At 54.0% G+C, this 24281-nt stretch overlaps 3 protein-coding genes across 6 annotated transcripts in view; 2 read left to right on the top strand and 1 right to left on the bottom strand.

Annotated features, from left to right (window-relative positions):
• Nucleotides 1-704: 704 nt before the first annotated feature.
• On the top strand, nt 705-6937 carry EIF6 (eukaryotic translation initiation factor 6). Of its 4 annotated transcripts, none has more exons than XM_004746559.3 (7): nt 705-783; nt 1063-1181; nt 1315-1400; nt 3170-3345; nt 3901-4077; nt 4276-4457; nt 6648-6937. In XM_004746559.3, exons 2-7 carry the CDS (start codon nt 1075-1077, stop codon nt 6655-6657), a joined length of 738 nt encoding a protein of 245 aa, XP_004746616.1. In that variant the 5' UTR covers nt 705-783; nt 1063-1074; the 3' UTR covers nt 6658-6937. The 4 variants fall into 4 exon arrangements, with proteins under 4 accessions (XP_004746616.1, XP_004746617.1, XP_004746615.1 ...); XM_004746560.3 differs by having other exon boundaries at nt 708-786; XM_004746558.3 differs by having other exon boundaries at nt 721-797.
• A 492-nt stretch (nt 6938-7429) lies between these two features.
• MMP24OS (MMP24 opposite strand) lies at nt 7430-8167 on the top strand. The gene is made up of 2 exons (XM_045084117.1): nt 7430-7579; nt 7662-8167. The coding sequence occupies exon 2, from the start codon at nt 7665-7667 to the stop codon at nt 7836-7838; it is 174 nt and encodes a 57-aa protein (XP_044940052.1). The 5' UTR covers nt 7430-7579; nt 7662-7664; the 3' UTR covers nt 7839-8167.
• A 1145-nt stretch (nt 8168-9312) lies between these two features.
• MMP24 (matrix metallopeptidase 24) overlaps nt 9313-24281 on the bottom strand; it is a 41926-nt gene continuing 26957 nt past the window's right edge. Inside the window, exons 5-9 of the mRNA XM_045084116.1 lie at nt 19133-19294; nt 17022-17236; nt 14853-14991; nt 13139-13405; nt 9313-11279 (exon numbers count right to left, since the gene is read on the bottom strand). Of these exons, the coding sequence (XP_044940051.1) occupies nt 10942-11279; nt 13139-13405; nt 14853-14991; nt 17022-17236; nt 19133-19294 (1121 nt within the window). The 3' untranslated portion in view covers nt 9313-10941. The remainder of the gene's footprint in view (nt 11280-13138; nt 13406-14852; nt 14992-17021; nt 17237-19132; nt 19295-24281) is intronic.

Below are 24281 nucleotides of genomic sequence, written 5' to 3'. Positions count from 1 at the left end.
AAATGTAGATCAAATTCCTCTCATCCACGAGAGCCACCTTGACTGCCACCCTCTATCTCGGGGACAGAAAGTGGCTGCTGACTGATCAAGCACATGCAAGGGGCACACAGTGGCAGCCAGTCAGGACCCACACGGTTGGTTGCCCATCTGGACCCTCCCTAAGACGCGGCTTCATTCATCCTTCCCTCTCTCCAATATCTTCTTCAGCCTGGTTTCTTCTACTTCTCTGGCCACACCTCCTTCTCCAGCCTTTGTCCTGGTCTAATTTCTCCCCACTGGAAGCCTCCATGGGTGACCTCATCTGCCGGAGACTTCAGCCCCAAATCTCAGTCCCTCACTCTCTCCTGGGCTCCAGATCTGGCTGGACATCTGTCTCGCACCTCACTCTCGGACTGTCACCTTACTCACACCTGCTCTTCCTCCTTAGGCTTTACTTCAGTAAATACCTCCATCATCAGTTCACTGTGTCTCTGGGAGACATCCCTGGCTGCTCCTCTCTTATGTCTCGCATGCAAGCAGCCACAGGTCTCAATCAATTGCATCTCCTAAAAAACTCCTGAATGAATGAATGAATGGATGGATAGATGAATGAGAGCACGCTTGGGGCGGGGCCAGGTGGGGTACAGACCTGACCAATCGCAACCCTGGAGTCCTCCCACGGGGTGGAGCTACGGTGGCCGCCTGCGTGGCTGGGTGCGCCGAGCGTTCCCGGAAGTCTCCCTGGGCGGAGGCGGAAACGGAAACCTACTTAAGGCCGAGTGGACTCCTTTGCCGCGTGCGGAGGTAGTGGTGGATTGGTGAGCCCGTGCGGAGGGACATCGGAAGGGACAGATCCAGGATCCCGGCATCCCGGCATCCCGGCATCCCGGCATCCCGGCATCGTTAGTGGTAGGAGCCGGAGGATTCGAGGCTAGAGAGTCTAGAGGGGCCCAGTGGGCGGGACCCGAGGTTTGAGGGGCCGAAAGGGGCGTGGTCGCAGCGGGGCTTGAGGGGCCGAGGCCCGCGAACCGGGACCCAGGGGCCGGGAGAGGATCTGCGGGCCCTGAACTCCCGCTCCCGCAGCCCTTAGGCCTCATGGCGGTCCGAGCGTCTTTCGAGAACAACTGTGAGATCGGCTGCTTTGCCAAACTCACCAACACCTACTGCCTAGTGGCCATTGGAGGGTCCGAGAACTTCTACAGGTGCGGCGGGAGCCCCGGATCCGCGGGCAGTGGCGTGGCTGCATGGCGGGGAGGGTTCTGGGAGTCGGGGGCTCTGGCAGAGTGAGGGCTCACGCCCCTGAGCCCCGTAACCACCGAGTCCATGTTCCTACAGTGTGTTCGAGGGTGAGCTCGCCGATACCATCCCCGTGGTGCACGCGTCCATCGCCGGCTGCCGCATCATCGGCCGCATGTGTGTGGGTAAGCCTGGTGGAAGACGCGGAGCGAGGGAGTGGAGCCGACCAGAGGCTTTAATTGTAGCCTCGGAGGGAAGCCCAAGTGATCCTTGGATTTTCCAGGCTTTCATCCATTTTCTTCAGAGACGAGAGAATCTCTCAGGCCTGGGCCGGACCCACTTAGTGTCAGCAGATCTGACACTGGAGAAGGCTTCAGGATCCATAGGATCACAAATAACACTAAGTGCTTTCACTCTTACACTTGATTTCTTTCCTCCTTCACCAAGACCCTGGCAGGTAGGCATTATTGCCTAATCGGATTAATGATGAAGCTAAAATCCAAAGAATCCCAGTGACTCACCAGGTTCCACACCTAGTGTGAGAGAAATTGAAATGTCATCTCTCCCTTGCCACTGACTCTGGGCATGTTGCTTCCTCTCTATGAGGATCCAGTTCTACCACTATAAAATTACAAGCTAAAATTCTGGGTCATCCTGTTCAGTTACCCATTTAAATGGTAAATCCTCTACCATGTCTCTGAGTGGCATCCCCATCCTACTCCTCTACTTCCCATCACTGTTGAGTCTAGCCATTGGTCATTTCTTTGAGCTGTATCTGTCTCATTGTCGCCCCTTATTTCTTTACCATCACCTCTTCTTGCTAGTTCTTTTCACTGGAGGCATATAGGAATTTGTTCTTTTATTATTTTTTTATCATAAGCCTGATGATCCTGGCCTCTGAGTATTTTCTTATTCAGGCCAAACACTCTCATCCCTAGTCATGAACTTTGGACTTGATACTTGGTGTGTGTTTTTTTTTTTTTTTTGATAATGTGTGGTAACTCAGAGTTCAGAAGTTCAGAGTTGTGTTCTAGCTGTAGTAGGTGGAAGTTTAGTTATGGTTGTTACAATATAATTGTAGTTCATTCTTTTTTTTTTTTTTTTAAGATTTTATTTATTTATTTGACAGAGAGAAATCACAAGTAGGCAGAGAGGCAGGCAGAGAGAGAGAGAGGAGGAAGCAGGCTCCCCGCTGAGCAGAGAGCCCGATGCGGGACTCGATCCCAGGACCCTGAGATCATGACCTGAGCCGAAGGCAGCGGCTTAACCACTGAGCCACCCCACCCAGGCGCCCCTAATTGTAGTTCATTCTTACTGCATTTTGTATAGGTATATAACACAATATATTCAACCATTGTGCTGACAGTAGGCATTTGGGTAGTTTCTGGTTAGTTTTATTACGAATAGTGTTGCTCTGGCTTTCACTGAACAAATGGACATGTTTCTCTTGGATATATAATACCTAGGAGAGGAATGCTTGGGTCACAGGGTATGTGAGTATATGTACCAGGTGATGCCAGATAATTATCTGAAGTGGTCGAGCAATTTACACTCCTGTTGGTTGTTCCATATATCTTTGCCAACCTGTGGTGTTGACATTTTAAAAAAAATTTTAGCCTTCTGGTAAGTGTGTAGTATTACCTCAGTTTTTAAGTAGCAAAATACACAACACCAAGAGTTCCTCTTTCTAGTCCTGGTCTCCCCTGGTTGATGATGGCAAAGTGGATGGGGTGTGTTGGGACAGATTCCTGGGCTATCTGTGGCCTGCCCAGTGGGACTCCTGGTCCCCCCTGGGTGTTGTATGGATCAATAGGTTGGTGGGCTGGGGGCTGGACCTAAAGCTTCTTGGGGAAGCTAACTGGACTGGATTATGTCTTCAGCCCCTAGAGCATAGCAGGCATCCTGTGGATTTGTGGTCCGTTCTTGTCCCACCTCTTAATTTGGGTCTCTCTAGGGAACAGACACGGTCTCCTGGTGCCCAACAATACCACCGACCAGGAACTGCAGCACATTCGCAACTGCCTCCCAGACTCGGTGCAGATCCGGAGGGTAGAGGAGCGGCTCTCAGCCCTGGGCAATGTCACCACTTGCAACGACTACGTGGCCTTGGTTCACCCAGACCTGGACAGGGTAAGGTACCCTGATTTGGCCCGGGAGTCACAGGACCAGCCTAGTCAGTGGTTGGTTAGTCGCTGGTCTTGCCAGGACTTAGGGGTGTCTTTTGTGGGTTCTTTTTATATTGGGCTCTAGCATGTTACGCACTCATTCGTGCCTGACATGCTAGGCATTAATGGGGCCTTCCATGGTGTGGTCAGTGCAAGAAAGAAGCTGAAGAGGGAATTAATCCTTCAGAATCAGGGAGATGGTCACATCCCGTCCCGCAGCCAGTACCAGGAGGGATGATTGACAGTTGAACTTTTGAGTATGGGTTAGAAGAGAGACAGTGATTTGGAGACCAGCCTGTCTACTCAGGGCATTCACACATACTAGGGGCTCCCGAGCGGGCCTTGACTCTGCTCCAAGCCATATGCCCTCCTTTCTCTGTGTGAAGCTTCCATACGCAACTACGTAGCAGAGGAATGAGGGGCTTAGGGAGCCCAGCCCCGGGGTGGTTCTGGGCATGGAGGGCCCTGGGTTTCCTTGACCTGCAGGTTCTGGGCTGAGTACCATGCCTTTGGCTAACAGGAAACAGAAGAAATCCTGGCTGATGTGCTCAAGGTGGAAGTCTTCAGACAGACAGTGGCCGACCAGGTGCTCGTAGGAAGCTACTCTGTCTTCAGCAATCAGGGAGGCCTGGTACATCCCAAGACTTCAATTGAAGACCAGGATGAGCTGTCCTCTCTTCTTCAGGTCCCCCTTGTGGTAAGCGTTCCTTTCTCTGACCTCTGTCTCCAGCTGAGGCAGCTCCGTTGCCCTATATAAAGGATCAGAGTTACTACCCGTCCCAGTTAGCAGTTGGGTTTGCAGGGCGGGGAGCGGGATTTGGGGAACGTCCTTAGCGGGGAGTGGCAGGACTTGGGCTTTTGGGGGCATGAGACACACTGAGCCATCCCTTGGCAGGCGGGCACCGTGAACCGAGGCAGCGAGGTGATTGCCGCTGGGATGGTGGTGAACGACTGGTGTGCCTTCTGTGGCCTGGACACAACCAGCACAGAGCTGTCCGTGGTGGAGAGCGTCTTCAAGCTGAACGAAGCCCAGCCGAGCACCATCGCTACAAGCATGCGGGACTCCCTTATTGACAGGTACATGGGCCTCTCTTCTGCCTTTGGAGGGTAGGAGGAGATGCCACCAAGAATGGGAGCCGCACTGTGTTCATACCGGTAGGTTCTCCTCATGTGGGAGGGCACACCTGCAGCGCTGCTGAGGGGTCCCAGGCCACAGCCAGTAAGCATTGCCTGAATATCATCACCATCTCTGAAGGCTCAGCTCATAAAGCTTCCCTCGGGGCCGTCTTATTTTCTCACCATGTTGTTTTGTTGTCTGGCTGCTTGGGTGTCCATGTTCTCAGCCTGCAGCCCAGAGTCTGAGACAGAAAGAGCGGTCTACAGAGGGAAGGAAGGGAAGCTGCTCTTAGGAACTAAGGAGATTCCTAGGGGGCCTGTTGGGGTAGGGTTGCATCAAAATTGCAGTCGTCTGGATTTTTGTGGGCTTAAGGAAAAAGCAGGTTCTTGGGCCCTAACCCTGGAGAGTCTGGGGTGTGAGGCTCTGGAATCATTTTTCTTTGGAAAAGCAGCAGGCGTGGGCAGTCACCCTTCCTGGAGGATTCTTCTCAAAGCATGCCGCCCCCAAGTATCACAGGAATCTGTATGAGAATAGGAACCCCATAGTAGAGCAAGCACTCAGTTACAGACCCCTTACCTAACAGGCAAAATTATCCTTCATTCTCCCTTCTTCATTCATTCATTCACCTGATGTGCACTGAGCCCTGTTCCCGTGAGACACTCTGTTATCCAGGAAGGTTTTTGTGGAGGACACATCATGTAGTCTGGTCCCCAGGGGAAGGAGTCGGTATTTGAATAGGCAGAGATGGAGTGGGGAAGCACTTGAGACAGACCCTGAGTGGGAAAGTGTGGAGTGGGCAAGGGAAAGGCAAGGACGTGAATGCTTGCATCAAGAAGTTTTGACTGTGGGCCTGTGATTTTGACCTTGAATCTATGTTGCAATGCTTGTTGATGGAGATTCTTGGCATCACCCCTCACTCACTGATTGCCTAGGTCTGGAGTGAGACCCAGCCATGTGTGGTTTATTTTAATACGTTTCTCTGGATGATTCTGATGGGGAACTGTCATTGGGAGAGCAGCTGAAAGGGTCAGTTGAAATGGGAAGGTGGTATCAGTGGATTTGTCATTTGTTCAATAACTTCTTTTTGAACATCTGCTATGCCAGACAGTCATGATGTGGTAATGAATAAAATACATGCTCCCTGCCCTTGTGGAACATATAATCTTAAAAAGAAAACAGTGGGTACGCAATCATTTCATTAAAGAACAAAACTTAAAACCTCTTAGCAGCCTAAGAACAGAAAGACATTTTTGCAACCTGATTTTTTTTTTTAAGATTATTTATTTATTTATTTGACAAACAGAGATCACAAGTAGGCAGAGAGAGACGAGGAAGCAGGCTCCCTGCTGAGCAGAGAGCCAGATGTGGGGGTTCCATCCCAGGACCCTGGGACCATCGGGACCATGACCTGAGCCGAAGGCAGATGCTTAACCCACTGAGCCACCTAGGTGCCCCTGCAACCTGATCATTGATACCTACCAAAAAACTACAGCAAATGTTGTATTTAATGGTGAAGCTTTAGAAACTGCTCTTAAAGCCAGGCAGAATTTACTCACAGTCCCCAGCACGTGTCAGCATATAGTGGTCCTAGGTCATGCAGTTAGATAAAGATGTGGTATTAGAAAGGAAGAGCTAAAACTCACTGGCTTCCTTTGGTTTTGCACCCACTGATTTGAGGTACCCATGAGCGCTCATAATGATGGGGTCAGGTAGGTGATTAGAAATACGTACTCTAGTTTTATAATTTTATGTGTGATTATTACCTCCAGGAAGAATGTTCTGGCCCTATTCCTGTCACTGGGGGATTTGAGGTCTGGGCATGTCCCTTCTAATTTGAATCCTCTTACTCCCTTTTCTGATGTTTGTTGGACTTGACCTCTGAGGTTCTGGTTTATGATTGATAAGTTTGAATAAATTACTGGGTTGAGTGGGGAAGGAGTTACTTTTAGGTTTTAAGCTCTGAGGGATCTGGACTGGATTGTGACTCAAGGAAGCAGTGTAATCTGGGCCGGGCAGCAGGGTGGGACTCTGAGTGTGGCTTTTCGGGGCTGAGCTGGAACAAAGGGGTAAGGGTGGAGGCAGTGTCCTAATAAAGGGTGAGGTGCATTCTGAGAAGAACCTACTGACAGTATTCCCTCTTCTCTCCCTAGTCTCACCTGAGTCACCTTCCATGCTGTTCTGTGGGCTCTTGGCTCTGGACTTCGGCTCCCTCCATGCTCCACCCAGTTTGTTCTGGATGCTGGCCGGGAGTTGGCAGAGAGCTCACTGGGACTGAGTGGCTGTATGCCCAGTTTTTCACCTGTGCCCATCTCCTGAATCTACAGTTACTGCAAAAATCTGCCATGTTGTGCTGTCTGTCAGGCCTTAAGGGCTCCTGACTGACTGCTCTGTTTGCTGTACCACTTCCATTAAAGGGCAGCTGCCTCTTGCTATTCTCGAATGTGTTGTTTGGGAGCCTCCGCCTGCAACCCTCCTTCGCTAGCACTGTTCTGGGGGGAAATGGGTAGGATGCACACACACACTTCAGTTTCGCAATCACCCACCACCCTCCCACCATGATCAGGATGGGTGGATTCCTCCTATGGCAAGAGGAAGAAGCATTCTCTCTACTGCAATTCTCGCATTTTCCACACAACTTCAGCCTCATACTTATGGGCTTCAAGGGGTGAGAATCTGGTATGAGAACGTGTAAGGGGTCTGGAGCAACGGGCCACACGGCAATCTTGTCTCCTTGGACCGAGGTGGACGGAGGTTGCGGTGCTGGCTGCCACCCTCTGCGAAACAGCTGCCCACCGTAGCTCCAGTGGGTGTGGGAAGCGTCGGGAGGAGGAGTCACTTGTGTCTCCGGGCGGTGTGTGGGGCGGGGCCCTGGGACGCTGGAGCCGCATTGGCCGGGGGCTGGTGGGTGGGGTTGTATCTGTCAGGTCCGCCCCCGGGGTGTGTAGCAGCGGCCTGAGGGCGGGGCCGGTGCGCGCGATGACGCCACGGCGCCAGCCCCTCCGGCGTAGCTACGCTGCCTGCGGAGCGCCGTCGCCGGCCCGGGAGCTGGGATCCCGGACACCCGCGGCTCCCCTGGCGCGAGGTGAGGGCAGGGCTGGGCTGGAGCGGGGCGGGGAGACGGGGTGGCGTGCGGCCGGCCCACGCCTGACGGCCTCTCTTTGCAGACCATGGGCTCTCGGCTGAGCGGCGGCCAGGGCGCCGCGGAGCAGGTGCAGCCCCAGCCCCAGCCCCAACCCCAGCCCCGGGCGCCCGAGGCCCCTGAGCGGCCCCCGCCAGAACCCGGTCCCTGGGGGCCGCTGGACGATGTGCGCTTCCTCATCGCCTGCACCTCCTGGTACTGACAAGCCACCCTCCGCAGTTACCGCCAGCCGCCAACTGTCGTTCTGTTCGCCTCACCTGGTTCGTCTCTCGTGGTCTCTTTCTACCCCCGGTGCCCAGGAGACGCTCGGAGAGTTGAGGAGGTCACGGAGGACCATGGATGGGGCACCGGCTTGCCTCTAAGCTACCCCCAAATTTGTTCGCTTATCAGCCTGAACCCAAACCAGCTCAAACCTTCGTGCTCACCCCTCCCCGTAGCTTCAGCAGTCTGGGTCCTGGGGCAGCCCTCCCCAGCACTGATTTCCCAAACCAGGCCAGGACTCCTGGTAAAACCCCAAGACTGCTGACTTGACCTCCTGTCTTCTGTCCTTTATTGCTGAGAACCTGGCTTTTGCTTTTGTCTTTGGTTATGGCACCACGTGCCTTGCCTTCAGAGAAGATCTAGCCACAGTGACCCTCCCGGTGCCCTTCCTAGGGGAAGTTGCTCTGTCGTCCTGGATCCTATTGAGGCATTATCAGGCTGTGTTCCGGGAACCCCAGTAACCTTGGGCCTACAGGGCCAGCCTTTTGGAGAGAGGAGACATCTGATTGCTGGGCTGGGAGATGAGATGCATGGGACAGTTCCCAGACACCCCAAAGCACCTTGTTCCCCTTCTCCCAGAAGCTTCTTAAGGCCACTCCCAGAACCGGATCCTTGTTCCTAAATCCCAGGGAAACAACATACTCTGTATTTTTGTTTTATTTAGAAATGATTTAAAAAACATTATACAAAGGCTGATCAGTTTAAAATGTGACCGACACTGAAATGCTGTGATGTTCCCCAGGCTGAGGGAAGCTGGGCTCTGGGGTCCCCAGTGCTGTGCCCCTCTGTCTGTCTGCCCTGTCCTGGGGTGATGGACAAACAGATGACCACAAGACAGGAGAATCCGAGATTGGAAGCCTCCAGGCTGAGCCCTCTCTGGGCCTGGCCCTGCATCCCTCACGTCTGCAGCCTGCTCTGCCTGCCTCCATCTCCTGCTCTTTCTCAGCTGGCCTCCGTAGTACCAGGAGCCAATGGGGAGCCTGGGGAGCCTAGAGCTTTCAAGGTGAGAGCACCAACCTGAGGAGTGGAGGGGGACCTAGAAGGGGAGAAGGGAGGCCAGGAAGAGATGGATAAAAGAGACCCTTCTGATCTCATCTTGGACCCTAGAGGCGTCCATAGGTGGGGACCAAAGACTCAGCCAGCCCACCGGATGATGGCCTGGGTGAGAAACAACCTCTCTGTGCTTCATTTGAGGGCACGGTGAGAGGTACCCTAGGCTTCCCAGGGCCTACACGAGTTTCATGTGAGTGGACAGGTATGAGCTAATAAAGTGCTTTGCAAAGTATAAAACACTATACAAACCTATGAATTGCTAATACCTCTGCAGTTGTTCCCCACCCGCCCCAGGGAGCCCGCCCTTGGCCAAAATGAGAAAAAACAGAAGGATGATGACAGGGAACACAGTGGACCCACATAGGTGCCTCTGGGACAAGAGAGATTTTGCTCAAGACAGCTCCCAGGGCAACAGTAGTCCCTGCCTGCTACAGGGTAAGCCAACCCAAAGCTCAGAGGCCACAGGGTAGGGGCAAGGCCCATGCAGGCTCAGAGGGTCAGGATGGCATCTGAGGCTCTGCCAGCACCCTGAGGACTGATACCTCCTTTTGGCTTTGGCAGAGAGCCAGTGGGCACCACTGAACCCATGGGTCTTTCCTGGGGCTCTTCAGTGACAAAGGGGGCTGTCTCCACTGGGTTGGAGAGAGGCAAGCTGAGCCCTAGGAGTCCTGCCAGACAGTGAAGGGTTGGCCCCTAGCAGTGGGACTGTTACCAGTTGGGGGTGCCCTTTTCCAAAGAGCAGTGCAGGAAGATGGGCCCAGTGAGCTGGGTTAGCAAGGGCCAAGCTTGTATAAACACTGCTTCCAGGCTGAGAGATCGAGTTGGCCTCAAGGTAGCTAGGGGTGTGGGCTCTGAACACTTCAGAAGGCTCCCCTGGGCATGTTACTCCAAAACCACAAGAATGTTGGCCTGGAGCCTTTTCTGTGCACCTAATTAGTCAGACTGAGCCCCAGACCACACCTAACTAGTCGGGCTGAGCCCCAGACTGTAAGCAACAGGGCCAGGGACTAGGGGAGCAGGGAAGAGGGACAGGGAAGTGGAGGGTGTTCACAACTCAGATCAGCCTCCAGAAACAGGGTCAGCTCCTGCCCCAGCCCGTTAGCCTCATGAGCTGAATCCAGCTCTTGGGGTGTCTGGGCACTAGAGTGGCCTTAGCAGCACCTTGGTCCTTATCTCCTGGGGAAGGGCCGGCCACCCTGGCCTCATCACCAAGATAGTCACCTCTAATTCACCTAACGCCTCAAGCAGCCTTTGCAGAATGGGACTTTTAAAACAGTAGTGACAGGACATTTAAATATTCACGACATGACAGCTGGGTCCTTGTCAGACCCAGCTGGGCCACAACACTGCCTGCAACATGTGACCCTAAATCCTAGGTCTCAGGAGGAGACCCTGATTCCTGGAGCAGGTTTCCTGAGGGATCTGCTGAATGCCAGCAGGGGAAACCCAGGCTTGTTGCCCACCGTGTTTGCAGCAGGGGTCTTGTAGCCTTGGAGGACAGTGGGGTGGGAGTAGGGGTGGGGGGGGGGGGACATCTGACCAGCAGGTGTTGGCAAAGGGGGACCGGGATCGGTGGCATCTCCCAGGTGGGGCTGAGAGTGCTAGTGCTGGCTTCCACAGGAAGGTGCTGGGCCCAGCTGGGAACGGAGCTGTGGTGCCTCATTGATACCACAGGATTCAGTGACCACAGGGCCTCCTCCTGGCATGGTCCCTGCCTCCTGATGGGGCCTGGCCTATTCCCTTGGGTAGGGAGCAGTTTACCCAGGACAGAAGGCTGGCAGCTGGGTGCCAGACACCCACCCTGGGGCACAGCCACCACCACTCCCTGCCCCACGCTCAGCCTAGGCCAATGTACCTACCACTTCAGCTGCATGACCCCTGGCCTGGGGCCCTGCTGGCCCCTGTGGGCAGTGGCCAGAGCTGCCCCTCAGACCCTGATGAGGAAGGGCCTGGCTGGCCAGACCGAGTGGACGGAGAGAGCTCTGGGCTGCTCACACCCACTCCTGGACTGGCCGCTTATAGTAGGTGACAGGCTGAGGGCCTGCCTTGTTCTTGAACTGGAAGATGGTGTAGACCAGCACCAGGATGCAGAGGGAGAGGATGCAGGGGATGACCACAGCCACGGCATTCACAGAGCCTGGGACGTCGTTGATAGTCACCATGATGTCCACATCGTCCTGGGGCAGCCGCCGCTCCTTCCGCCGCTCCACCTCCTTCTGGTTGCAGCCCATCCAGTCACGCAGGATGTTGCGTGGGTAGCCTGGCTCCACGCTCAGTTTCTGGTTGTCAAACTTCCAGTAGTCCCGGCCCTTGTAGAAGTAGGTGTAATCTGCAGAAACAGGGCCCAGCATCACTCCCAGACACTTCCCTCCCTGTACCTGCTCTGACCCATGGCGAGAGGGCAGCATGGAGGAAGGGGACCTCTCCCACCCTGGAGTCCAAGAGGAGCTCTGAAGGAGGGGTGGGAGCAGCACGTAGCAAGGCCTGGAGGTGGGGAGAGGGCAGCGCTCACACACTCTGCACACAGTGTGGCAGGGCCACGGAGTATGACCCATACAGTTGCAGAGAGGTGTGCCCAGGACCTGGGGCCGCCCAGACCGTCATCTCAGAGGTGCTGGGAAGCCACTGAGGGGCTTTAAGTGGTAAGTCCCAGTTGGCCCCTCTCTGCCTTAGCTTTGGGTCACAGCGCCATCACATTTGCCTTTCACCAGCACCCCCCCCCCCCTTCACACTGGTGAGTAACTATGGCTTGGACAAGTGCCTTCTTAGCTCTGGAGCCTCAGCCCAGCTCCTGCCTAAGGCAAGGGGGGGGTGGGGAGCAAGACTTCTCCTTTTGTTGACAGCAAACACCACTTTGTCACAGTTATCATGGGTTTTCTTTGGCTTGTCACACATCACAACACAGAGGCAGGGTCTCTGGGACCCTGCTGGGGAAGGGCCTGGAAAGAAAGGTGGGGGGGGGGGCTGCGGTGCTGGGCAGCCACAACATCCTCAGGGCCCAGCCAGTCTAGAGACAACAAAGCAACTCATTCGGGCTCTCCTATTGGCCAGCCCCCCCACACCCTGGGACTTTCATTGGCCAAAGTCCTTGATGTCACCTGTCTCTGAGGCTCCCAGAAAGCGAGACCATCAGGTACACAGGAGATGCACCAAGTAGCAGCTCTGCCCCCTGAGACTTTTGGCTTTCTTACCAGTGACATCTCCTTGGAGAGCCCTTCCCCCAAACCCCCAGCTTTCCCTCTGCATTCCCTTCCCTTAGAGCTTTTGTTGCCACCTTAGCTGTTTTCTGCCTCTAGACTGGGAGCCAGGGATGCAATGCAAGGCTTGTTTCCTGCTCCTTCTCCAGCTCTCCCACGCAGGCTGACGCTCAGTAATTATTGTGGAGTAACTGAATGACTCCTGCCATTCTACGTAACACAAGACACGCCAACCAGAAGTTGATGATGGCAATGATGACAACAGCTAGCACGCACAGGGCAGGGACCGTGTACTAGGTGTGTGTCTAAGTACTCCCCTTAATTTATCTTATTTAATTGTGAAGAAATGCCAACGAGGTAGGTACCATTATTATCCCCATTTGATAGATGAGGATGCTGGGAAAACAGATGTTTTGCCCAAACTCCTAGGAAGTGGTGGAGGTGGAACAGGAAGCCAGCCAGGCTCCTGAGTCCCAGATCAGGGGAAAGTTATGGAACAAACATCCATGGACTCCCACTCTGCACTGGGCAACACCCAGTCCCTCCTCTTGAGAAGCTCCTAGTCTGATGGGGAGCTCCCAGCCTGGCCTCCAGGAGGAGCTTTGGAGATGTCTCATAAATATAAAAGGCTTTTCTTTCCATTGGCCTGCCCTCAAGCCTTATTACACAAGCACCTTTGAAAGCACCCGTATCCATCATTGCTTTTCAGATCTGAAAACTCGAGGAACCCCTAGAATACATCTGAGGACCACTATTTGAGAGATGCTATCCAAAGGGGCAAAGTCAGTCTGTGGAAACATAAAATGTGAGACATCCCTGCGGATGAGAGGTGTGACTTGGTAGCTGGGAAGAGAAAGGGGTAGACATGAGGCCTTTGTCTTTACCATCAGGCACCTTTCTCAAATCTGGGTACCTTGAGAGTATGCCCATGGACCCTGTTGAGACCCATATAAAATCAGCCCACCCCCTACACCACCAAGCTTTTACGTACATCCTTCCTTGCTGATGAAGGCCCCCTGCGGAGCCTGTGGGATGCCCTTCCACACAGTGATGGGCTTGGGGTAGCCAGGGTCCGTGGCCCGCCTCTCCTCGCTGTAGCGCCAATACCGTTCACCTTTGAAAAAGTAGGTCTTGCCCACGGGTTCCCAGCGCAGAGCTGTATCGATGCCTTCTCGGGGAAGACAGCTCCCCAGCTCTCCTAGGCTGTGGGGGTACCCAGGCTCCACCGTCACCTCCTTAAACACCCAGTACTTGTCACCTGTAGCCAAGAGAAGCCCAGAATCAACCTTCCCCAGTCACACAGTACCAGGGGTGGCAGCTAGTGCCACGGGTCTATCTTCCAGGACTAAAGTCATTCACAGAGCCAGAGGATCAGGGGGAAGCAGCTAAGGTCTGCTTGAGGTCCTCTGTGGGAGACTGAAGCCCCTTGGCCCTGGCAGAGGATGGGAGCCAGAAGCCAGTCACCACAGATCCTGGGCAGCTGGACCCACGCCGCCCAGCCTCCATGCCCCACCCCGCTGTTGGCTCAGGTGACCTGTTCCTCTCCTCTGGGGTGTCCTCAGCCACTCCTGTGGCTTCACACATATGAGGACTCCCCCACCTTCCACCAGTGACACCCAACTCTGCAGGTTCACAGCGACTCCCATCGGACCTGAGCCCCAGAGCCAGGAACCCTGATCCCAGCTTCTGGGCATTTCCACATCTGCTTCCCGGAGTTCCTCATCGCCTCCACAGAGGGCTCCCTCCCTCATCACCTTTCTGCCTCCCAGTTCCCCAACAAGAAGCCCTAGCATCACCTTTGCCCCTCTCTTTCCTTCTCCTCTCAATGTTCCGCCTCTTATGAGGCCTTTTGCATCGTTTAGCTGTCCCCACCCTGGCCTCACCAGTCCTCCCTGGTGCGAGCCTCGTCGACTCTCTCTCCTTCCCTCCGGCAACTGACTCAGAAATGGCCTCCGCACCTCTGACCTATTGGATTGCCACCTGCCCCCTGGCTCTCCACTACTCAGAGACGTCCCGTGAACTTCCAGCATTGCTCTAACAGGTCAAGACCGCATTCGGCCGTAACCGAGGCTCCTCAGGACCCTCCCCCACTGTCCCTTCCAGGTCACCGCTCACAGCTGTCCGACGTGGGGCTCCGTGGTCAGTCAGTCTAAGCTCTTCCAGTGGACGTGCACATTCCCACACCATGACTCTGTTACCCTCCCTTACCCCTGGACTGCCGTCCTCACTTCTCACTGTCTCTTACCCTTCTGGGGCTGGGCCCACCTCGGGATAATGGAAGTGAAACCACCTAGCTCTGAGTGGGCAGGACACACACGCTAGCTCCCCCTGCCCCCTGCCCTGGCTTCTGCAGCCTCTGTGACCTCCTCCCAACCACCTCTTACAGAACTGCTGGGATGGCCTCCCATGGAGCCCCGCATGGTCTTCACGTGCCTGGACCACCCAGTGTAGCTGAGCCTTGTTATCCCACCAACTTGGGCGCACAGACCCTCCACTATCTCTTCGTGACTTAATTCCCCCAGACTGTGCTTCGTCTGCCTGCAGGGATCTGCCCTGTCAGAAGTCAGTGTCTCTGTTAGGGCCAGAGGGGCCCTTGGCGGGGGGCACCTGCTCCTCACCCCACCTCTTCCTGTGTACAGATGGGAAAGGGGGGTCCCGAGAGGGTCAGGGAACTGTCCCAGGTCTCTCAGCACAGACTGTATTACCTTTGAAGAAGACAAATCTTCCGTCGGCCCTTTCGTAGGCTGCATCTATGCGGGCGGGCAGACCCTTCCAGAACTGCTCAATCTGCATCGGGTAGCCCTCTTGCACCCGGTTATTGCGCAGGCGCCAGAACCAGCGATCCTAGAGGTGAGGGATGGGGGAAAGGCATGGCAGGCCCTGCCTCAACCTAGTGGTCTCAGGCCTGGGGCTCAAGCCTTGGTAACCCAAAAGCTTCCCCTGGGCCCAGCCCTGCAACCCTCCATGATGTCTGTCCATCTGCTGCTTCTAGCTTCCAGTGCCTTGTGAGGAAGACAAGATGCCTGTGAACTCTCTTCATATAAGCCTCCTGATGGCTCTTGCTGCCCAAGACAGACAGCATGGGGCCATGAGACAGACAGCAGACGGGCCTGGTGCAGGGGTGAGGTGTGGAGGACCTGGAAGGGATGATGCCGGGCCTGGTGTGTCCACATGAGGGCAGCAGAGAGTCACTGACCTTAGCGGCCACTCCCAGGCTGGCCACTGAGCCTGGGCAGAGCGCCCCCCTCGCCAGCTGGCTCCACCCAGCAGGGCAAGGACCCTGGGAAGCAAACTGTGGGAATCTTTCAAGACCTGGATGTGAATTCAGGTTCCTCCACTCAGAGCTGCACTACCGTGAGCACAGACTTTAAGCACCTCACCTACAAATGGGGGTAACAATGGGGATCAGATGAGAGATTATGGGTAAAGTGCCTAGAACAGCAGGGGGCACATAGTTGGTGTTGAATGAATGGCAGCTCAGTAGGCCAAGTGTCTGATCAAAGCCCTCTTCTTCAACTAGTGTCATGGGCCTGTACAGGTAGGCAGTCTGGGCAAGGCCTATAACCTACCAGGAGCTCAGTTTTCTCATGTGTGAATGGGGATGATAAAACCTAGACTGGCCGAGGAGCCATTCGGTAGGGGATCAGAGTGCAGAAGGATGAAGGTCATGTGTAAATGATGGTACAAAAACTAGAAAAGGTTTTTTTAAGGTGTTTTACAAAGTACTTTCACAACGAGTTTTTTAAACCTTAGTTTGACTTTCACAATCTATTGTTAAGTAGATTTGAGATAGTCCAAGTCTTAAGGAAGGCCAAGTGACTTTCCTAGAGCTACTCTGTGAGAGGCAGGCTTGGCGTTGACTCGTGTTGCCGGACTCTAGCTTGGTACTCAGAGCTTGCTGGGAGAACTCCCTGAGAGGAGTGGGGGCAGCCCCCACAGCCACCCAGTGTGATGGAGACACGCTGGCCAGGTCGCTTTCAGCGGAGGGCCTGTTGCCCTGGTGGCCCAGGGTGTGGTCAGCGGCTGTTTTCAACTGCCAGCTTCTCTGGGGATGGCCTCAGCTTTAGAGAGGTCCCCCAAGGTCATACCCCTTCTCATCCAGTGACTGAATGAAGCAGGAGGCCCAATATGGGATGACTCTGATGGGCCATTCTAGCTCCAGAACTCCCTATGGGGGTGGCCAACTCTGCAGCGGACCTAGTTGCTGCTTTTCTCCCGTCAGGCTTGCTTCCTTCCCTCCTTCCCAGATTTTGATCCCAGAGGTACTTCCTAATTGAAATCCTGCATTCCAAACACTGTCTCAAAATCTGCAACACACCCACCAAACAGGCTGGCCCGAGGTTGGAGCATGGCTGAAGTGACAGGAGCAGGACAAGTGATGAGATGGAGCCTAGGCCAGCTTCCTATCAGGCATCCCTTGGTACTGGCCCCTTAACTCTGGCGGGATCTGGTGACAGACTTAGCCACCACAGTGCCAGCCGTTACTCCAAATTGCTGTCTTCACGGCCATGCACCCATCTGATCTTCATATACCCTTCATGAGGGGAATGACTCCCAGCTTTCAGACGGAGAAACTGAGGTCCAGAGAAGGGAGGTGACTTGCTCAAAGTTACTAACCAGAAGCAGGCCTCCAGCACTTTCCCCCAGCATTAACCCCTGGGAAGGTGTAGGATCACCAGTCTACCCACCTCCCTCTTGGAAGTAAGTCACATCACCCGGCAGCACCAGAAAGGGACCCCATGTCCTGGCCACTGGGCCAGCTGCTGTCCAAGCCCAAAGCAGGCTGAACCCCAGAGCATCAGTCTTCTCCTGCCCCACAAGGAGGAACGAGTGGGAAGGGGGCCATCTGGGTGTTGCCAGTGGACTGGCCCTACCTTGAACACAAACATCTCGCCTCGGAAGAGTGCCACCGTGTTGAAGTTGCCATCACAGATGTTGGGTTTGGCCCCCGGTGTGGATGGCCGGTCCCCCAGGGGCGGCCGAGGGGGCCTGGGCTGGCGCTCGTGCTTCCTCTCACTCGGTGAGTGGATCCTGCGGACGGGGAGCGTGGGGAGTGGTCTCGTGGGCTCCAGGGGCTCAGCTGGAGGTCCTGGAGAGAGGGGCTGCATCTTAGACAGGGCCTCCCAGTGCCCGTGCCTCGTCACCACCCAGGCAGCTCTGGGGTCTGTCAACCTCCAGCCCTCTGTTCCTTCTCCCATTTTTCCTCCTCCCCCAATCTTTGAGAAAATAGATGGAAAGAGCCATTAAATGGGACTCTTATCTTTCCACCTGCAAATCCGGTATCTTCTCTTCTTCTCTTCTGTTGTAAGAGAGAGCATGTCCTTTCTTAGGCTCAGTGTCCCATACCGTCTGCCCCTGACCCCTGCACACATGCTGGCCTCACTCTGTCTCCCCTTCCCTCTTTACCCTGCTCCAAGACAGTGTCCGCCCTGTCTGTCAAGATCTACAGTGACCTCCATGTTGCCAAATCCAAGGGTTCCTGACTCAAACTTTGATGTGCATCCAGATTATCCAGAGATCTTGATAAAATGCGGATTATGACTCAAGAGGGTCTGGGGTGGGGCTTGCCATTCTGCATTTCTTCAGGCTCTCAGATGATGCCAGGAGTAGCAAGATGAGAGAAGCACTTTTCCAGGAGCCCGTACTGACTTGATTTTCTTTCTACTTCACGGGCTGTTGCTTCTCTACCTCCTTTGCTGGTAGCTTTTCCTCGCCCACCCTACTCTAAAGTTTGGAGTGCACCTGGATCCTCTTCTTTTTGTTTTTGCCCCCAGGTCAGTTTTCTCACTCGGGCAGTGTATTAGGATCACTGGGAGAGATTTTAAAATGCTTGATGCTCAGAAGGCAGCCCAGACCAATCAGAACCCAATCTCTGAGAATGTGGGCACTTTTTACTGAAATTCCAAGGTAATTCCAATGAGTCCCCTAGTTAAGCATCACCACCCTAAGTGATCTCATCCGGGTTCATGGCTTTAAAGACCTTCAATGTTGGGGCTGTCCAATAGGATGTTCTATGATGGCAGAACTGGTTTATATGGGTACCGTCCAATACAGTAGCCTCCAGCCATATGTGGCTGTTGAGCACTTGAAATGAGTGACTAGTTGTTAGTGTGACAGAGGAACTGAAATTTTAATTTTGTTCAAATTAATATAAATTTAAACTTCAATAGTCACACGTGGCTAGTGGTTATACATTGGACACCAGGGATTCCAAATCAATATCCCAGCCCAGATCTCTGAGCAATAGACTGGTAAATCCTATTGCCTCACAATTAGAAAAGCCGGGAATCTTGGTGTTGTCCTTGACTCTCACCCCCATGTTTGGTCTATCAGCAAATCCTGTCTGTTCTACTTTCAAAATACCTCCAGTCCCTCCCTTCCCCTCCCCTGCCCCGTCTTCCTGGCTTCGCTGGTAGAGATCCTGCCCATCCTCCACGGTTCTGACTGGGGCCGCCTGTTCTGTGAGAAATTCTGGGCCTCCAGAGGGAGCCCTTCTCCCGTGCTTCATAGCCTGGGGCCTGAGGCGGCCTGTGCTATGCTCCTGTGCATTTGCCCCAGAATCTGGTCTTCCCCTCTCAAATGACTTGATAAGAACAAGACCTTCATAGACCAGTGTGAACAGAGAACTGGGAGGGAGGCCTTTCCTATCTTACCAAGATATCAGTCTAGCTTCTCATTTTTCTCTTGTTTAGGAATCTCTTGACTAGAGGTGGGGGTCCCCTTGAGAGTGCACCACAGGAGGCAAGATGGAGGTGTATGGAGGGGGAGGAGGGAGAGAAGAGGGAGTGAGTGGAATTCCACTCATTTTTGGCAGCTCAGACCCTCCCCGTGGTTTCCCAGTGGGTCAGGCAAAAGACCTCAGAGGTCTCTCAAGGTCAGACAGCAGCTATGGTGAAGGATGTGAGTGTCCCCCAACCCCTTGGGCAGGTAGTCACAGTCCATTCCCGAAGAAGGAGCAGTGGCCCCCGTCTCCCCTGCCACACACCGTAGATCTTCTGGATGCCCTGGAGATCATCCTGAGGCAGTTTGAAGTTGTGTGTCTCCATGTACTGGTAGAAGGGCGCCATGATGGCGCTGGGGTCGTTGGAGTGCTCCAGTCCCAGCGCGTGGCCCAGCTCGTGCACAGCCACCAGGAAGAGGTCATTCCCTGTGGAGAGGGGGGTGGGGAGGTGCCCAGGGCACCCACTTAGGTATCAATCAATCCATTGCTTCAGCAAACACTGAGCAAAGCTTTGTGTCAGGCCCTGTGCTGGACACTGGGATCTACCAGAGAAATCCTACACCGTCCTGCCTTTTGGAACTCTCCATATAGTGGGGGTTTGGAGAGAGAAACAAATAAGTGATATTCATGTTCCAGGTGCTTGAATAGATATCTGTAAGGGTCATGGGAGGATTCTGAGAAGAGAGGCGTGATTTACACTTGAAGATGTTCAGGGAAAGCTTCATAAAGGTGAAGTTTAAGTCGACTCTTGAAAGAGAAGAAGTTAGTCAGGAGTATAGATTCGGGATGGGGGGGCGGGGCAGTTGGCATTCCTGGCCGAGGGGACACTGTAAACAAGATCCAGGGACAAGCAGGCTCATTCCACTTGGCTCTGGAACAAAGCACGAGGGGAGGGCAGAGAGAGAGATGAGGTCAGCCAGGCTGGCAAGTGGGGCTGGGATGCCACGCAAAGGAATCTGGATTGGCTTCTTAGCCGGTGAGTCACTCTGCCTGTGCTGTGGCTGGAGGAGGGAGCAGAGGGGAAGGAGACCAGAGCTAGGGCATCAGTGGGGCCGGTTTGGAGCCCGGAGAAGGGTCTGGGTGAGAGATGGAAAGGGCCAAGCCAGGGGAGGGAGTAACAGCAGCAGCAGCAGGGGGAGGTCTGGGGGCAGCGGACGGGCAGTCAGCTTCAGGAGGCCCGGGTGCAAGCAGGGCTCTGATTGCCGGCAGCGCTCGGTTGGGCAAGACCTCAATCCTGACAGAACTGAACCATGGCCAAGATCAAGGCAGGGACTCAAATGCGAGTGAAAACAACAAGGTCCAGGTGCTGAAAGTGGGACACGGGATCCCGAGCACGAAGCTGGGGCGGCAACATGGCACAGTGGTCATGAGTGTGGGCCCCTGAGCCAGACGGACCCTCATCTCCAGCTCTACCCCCACCAGTGCTGTGAACTTGGCCAGTCGGTCTCCCCTCTGAGCCTCAACATCCTGAGCTGTAAAATGTGGAGATCATATCTACCTCATAGGGTCTCCTGAGGATTGGATAAGATATGTGTGAAGGGCGTGGCACTGCCCAGCAGCTGCTATTAGCATATCTAAGGTGGCCACTTGGCACCTGGAACATGCCCATTGACCAGAAAGGAAGGACAAGGCCCGTGCCGGTCCAGCTACCAGATTTTCTTAGGCCAGCTCCTCTGAGCCTCTGGATCAGGCCTGGGACAGAGCAAGGCCTGATTTGAGGGTGGGGAGGGGTTAAGTAACCCCAGCTTTGGGAAAGGAACACAAGGGACAGTGAGTTGGGCAGGCTGTTGTAGAGTCCTGACCCCTGTCCGTCCTGTTATAAACTCTTGCTTGCCTTGACCTCTGGCATTTGAGCTCTGCCTCTCATTGCCCAGCCCTAAGGCATGTTGTGGCTCAGTCCTGCCACCTTGAAGTGCAGGGGAGGCTGCCAGGAGCCCATGAGGTAGTCAGGAGTCCACAGCCGGTGCCTTCTCTGGCTCCAGTGTCACTGGCAAAGTTGCCCAGCCCTGTGCAAGGCCCCGTGAGGGTCATATGGGGCTGGCGATTATCTCTGGCCTTTCTGGTTAAGGTCTTGGGAAAAGAGGAGTTTTCTGGGCGACCCAGACGTGTGCATGCCTGCCTCTCTGCTGACATCATCGGCGTCTCCAGCAAAGTGGGGATGGGCAAGATCAGGGCAAGGTTGGCCAAGAGCCTGGGGCTGGCCTTCTGCTGGGGCAGGGCAAGCTGGCAGGAGGAGGCCAGGCCGCCCCCAGTTCCTTCCTCAGGTCCTGGTTCCTCTGGCAGCAGGGAAGGGTGAGCTCATCTCTCAGCTCCATCCCAAACAAAGGCAGCTACTGGAGCCAGCGGAAGGCAGCTCTGCTTCCCGGGGGCTTGTGCTGCCTGGCTTTGCTCCTGGCCTGTTCTGCGACCTGGGACAAGCTGTTCAGGCCTCTTGTCCCATGACTAGGCTCTTCCTTAGGGGGCATCCACAGGGATCTCTGCTGGGAACCAGGCAGCGGGGCTCTGAGCACTTGGCAAGATTCTAAACCTTTGTCCTCAGTCTGTGTCTGTTACTCTGATGGCCTCTGTGCCTGGGTCTTTGCAGAGAACAGGAGTAAGCCCTTGAAGGAAAGAGGACCGTGGGCTTATGCTGGAAACCAAAAGGTAGAGAGGACCTGGGGAGCTGGCATCCCATGGCACAGAACCTGAAGAGACTTTTCAGTGGGGGGTGCTCTGGGGAGATGGAAGGAGAGAGGAGGGGGCAGAAGAACTCCCTGGAACGTGTGAGAGGAAAAGCAGAAGGATGGAGAAGATCCCAGGACTTAAGGGGCAGGAGGCTTTTAGGGTCTTCACCCTCCCAGAGGGTGAGAAGCAAGGAAGCAGAGTAGTCGGAAGTGTGGTCCGAGGGAGCCGGACCCGGATCCCAGCTCTGCATGTCACAGCCGTGTGACGGTTTAAATCTCTTCTCTGTAATATGCGGGGAATGGTACCTTCACCCTAAGAATGGGGGTGAAGTCAATGAGGCAAGGCATGTAAAGTGCTCACTCTGCCTCCTGGCACAGAGCTGCGGATCACCCTTAACTAGCAGGGTCCCGTGGAGCTGTGTGCAAGGACCAGCATCCCCACAGGCTGGGATCACCTAGCAAGTACCCAAACGTCTGACTCGACTACCCAAGTATACCTTGTCTCTGCCTCATTTCCTTTTCTTAGAATCTCCTTATTTGTGAAGTCCTATCTCATTGACCCCCTCCGACCCCCCCAAAGGCTATAACATTTCCCTTTCCCTCTGTTCTTTTGCCAGTGCTGTCCCCTCTACCCAGAATAGCCTTACTCCGTCCAAGTTCAGCTCATGGCCACATCTTCCAGGAAGACTTCCTTGAATTCCCCCACTGGCAGTGAGTCCTCCCTCCTCGACTCCCCTAGCAGTTTCTTCAAGTCATCTTTATGGCACTGACCCCTTTCCACCTTCCGTGGCAGCCACTAGCACACACGGTCTTCTGCCCCAGACTGTGACTTCCTTGAGGGCAGGCTTTGTGCTGGACAGGGCTGGGTGACAGCAGCCAGGAGGGAACGGTGCCAAACATTCCAGGTGTGTTCCTTGGACCACCTGCTGCAGCACCATCTGGGGTGATTATGAAAAATTCAGAGTCCTGGGTTCCCACCTGCCTCTGCCACTTAACGGAGTTTTTATAACCACTTGGAGCTTTACTCTCCTCATCCGTTAAAGGGAGATTATGATCCCTGTCTGGTCTAACTCCCAGGGCGGGGAAGAGTCACAGAAGTCATCGTGGAAGGACTCTACGAAGGGCTGGTCTCAGTGACTCTTCCTGTCTTGTCACCTTTCCCCAGGGCCGGGCCCCCTTCTCATCGAGCTTAGTGAACTCAGATGTTGGTGCTTGACTCACTGAAAAGAGATGAGGACAGCAGGTGCCTGGAAGCAGCCCCCGAAACCAGCTGGAAGGGATGGTGGGCCAGATTGCCCTTTCCACAATCTCCAATGACGTGGAGGAATCGGGATCACCCTTCTACCCTTACATCCAGTGGTTCTCCAGGAGAGCCTTTTAAATAGACGGGGGGAGCTTCTGATTCAGGGGTTTGGGGTTAGGACTTAGGTAACATTTTTTTGTTTTTTAATTTTTTTTAAATGAGATTAATCTGTAAGCTGTTCTGCAGCAAGATTTTTTTTTTTTAAAGATTTTATGTATTTATTTGACAGAGAGAAATCACAAGTAGATGGAGAGGCAGACAAGAGAGAGAGGGAAGCAGGCTCCCTGCTGAGCAGAGAGCCCGATGCGGGACTTGATCCCAGGACCCTGAGATCATGACCTGAGCTGAAGGCAGTGGCTTAACCCACCGAGCCACCCAGGTGCCCCCATTTTTTTGTTTTAAATATAAAATCCCCCAAGTGAATTTTATAGTGATTGGGTCAGGCTGACACACGTGAGGCCGCCACTCCACCACGGCACCACTAATGGTGGGGCAGCGGGGCATCCCAGTGCAGGACGACACCTGCCACTTAGGACGCTCTTGCCCAATAGTGAGTCTAGTCAGGCCTGCAGGTCTAATGACCAATATTCAGGATATGGGAGGAAGGGAGATGCGTTAAAAGTGAATCTGAATCCCATTAAGCCAAATAACTGTGCTTGGGACAAGTGACCCGGTTTCTTCAATGGGGTTGCGGGTGGGGAGGTGAGGTGATGGCTGTGAATGGAAATGGCTTACGAGATGTCAACGGTGTGTGCCATGTGGCTATTGTCTGGGTCCAGCTGTGAGCAAACAGCTGTTAAAGACGTTTTTGAGATAATTCTGGGAAAATGGACCCAAACCAGGAATTGGATTTTAAGAAATTCTTGAAAATTTTGTTGGGTTTGATAACGGTTTGTGGTTGGGTTAAAAAATAACCCGTTAGAGGTATGTCCTAAAGTATTTACAGGGGACATGATATTGTGCCAAGGATTTTCTTTAAAATACGTCAGCCAGGAAATAAAAGTGGCAGGGGGAGCGTTGGTGAGCCGGCGCAGACATCACAAGGGGAATAGGCGAAGCAAGGTGGTGGGCACCTGGGGGTTCATATTATCATTCTCCCTTATTTTGTGAGTTTGAAGTTTTCCATAATGGAAATTTAGAAGGAGAAGAAAGCCAATAAACACAAAGTTCCTGGGAGGCTCCACATACTCCCTCGCTGAATTTATGTGGAATTTAAACGAGATAATATACAGGTGCTCCATAAATCTTGGTTCCTCTCATCTCCTTCCAGAACCTGTCTTAGGGCAACCTGCTGTGTTCCAGTTCACCTGTCAGGGGCCCGTTGCTAAGGTCAGGGGCTGCATTAAACAAGTTTGTGCTTGGCTTTCCAGAGCACAGGAAAGTCCTGACTCTTGTCCAGAGAAGACATTGGCCATCTGGGACGATCTGTCAGAATTGGTGATTGTTC

This window comes from Mustela putorius, unplaced genomic scaffold (assembly GCF_011764305.1).
Source record: "Mustela putorius furo isolate JIRA1106 unplaced genomic scaffold, ASM1176430v1.1 tig00000743_pilon_pilon_pilon, whole genome shotgun sequence".
NCBI classification, from domain to species: domain Eukaryota; kingdom Metazoa; phylum Chordata; class Mammalia; order Carnivora; family Mustelidae; genus Mustela; species Mustela putorius.
Note: the sequence above shows the minus strand (reverse complement) of the source record. Positions and strands in the feature narration are given on the sequence as shown.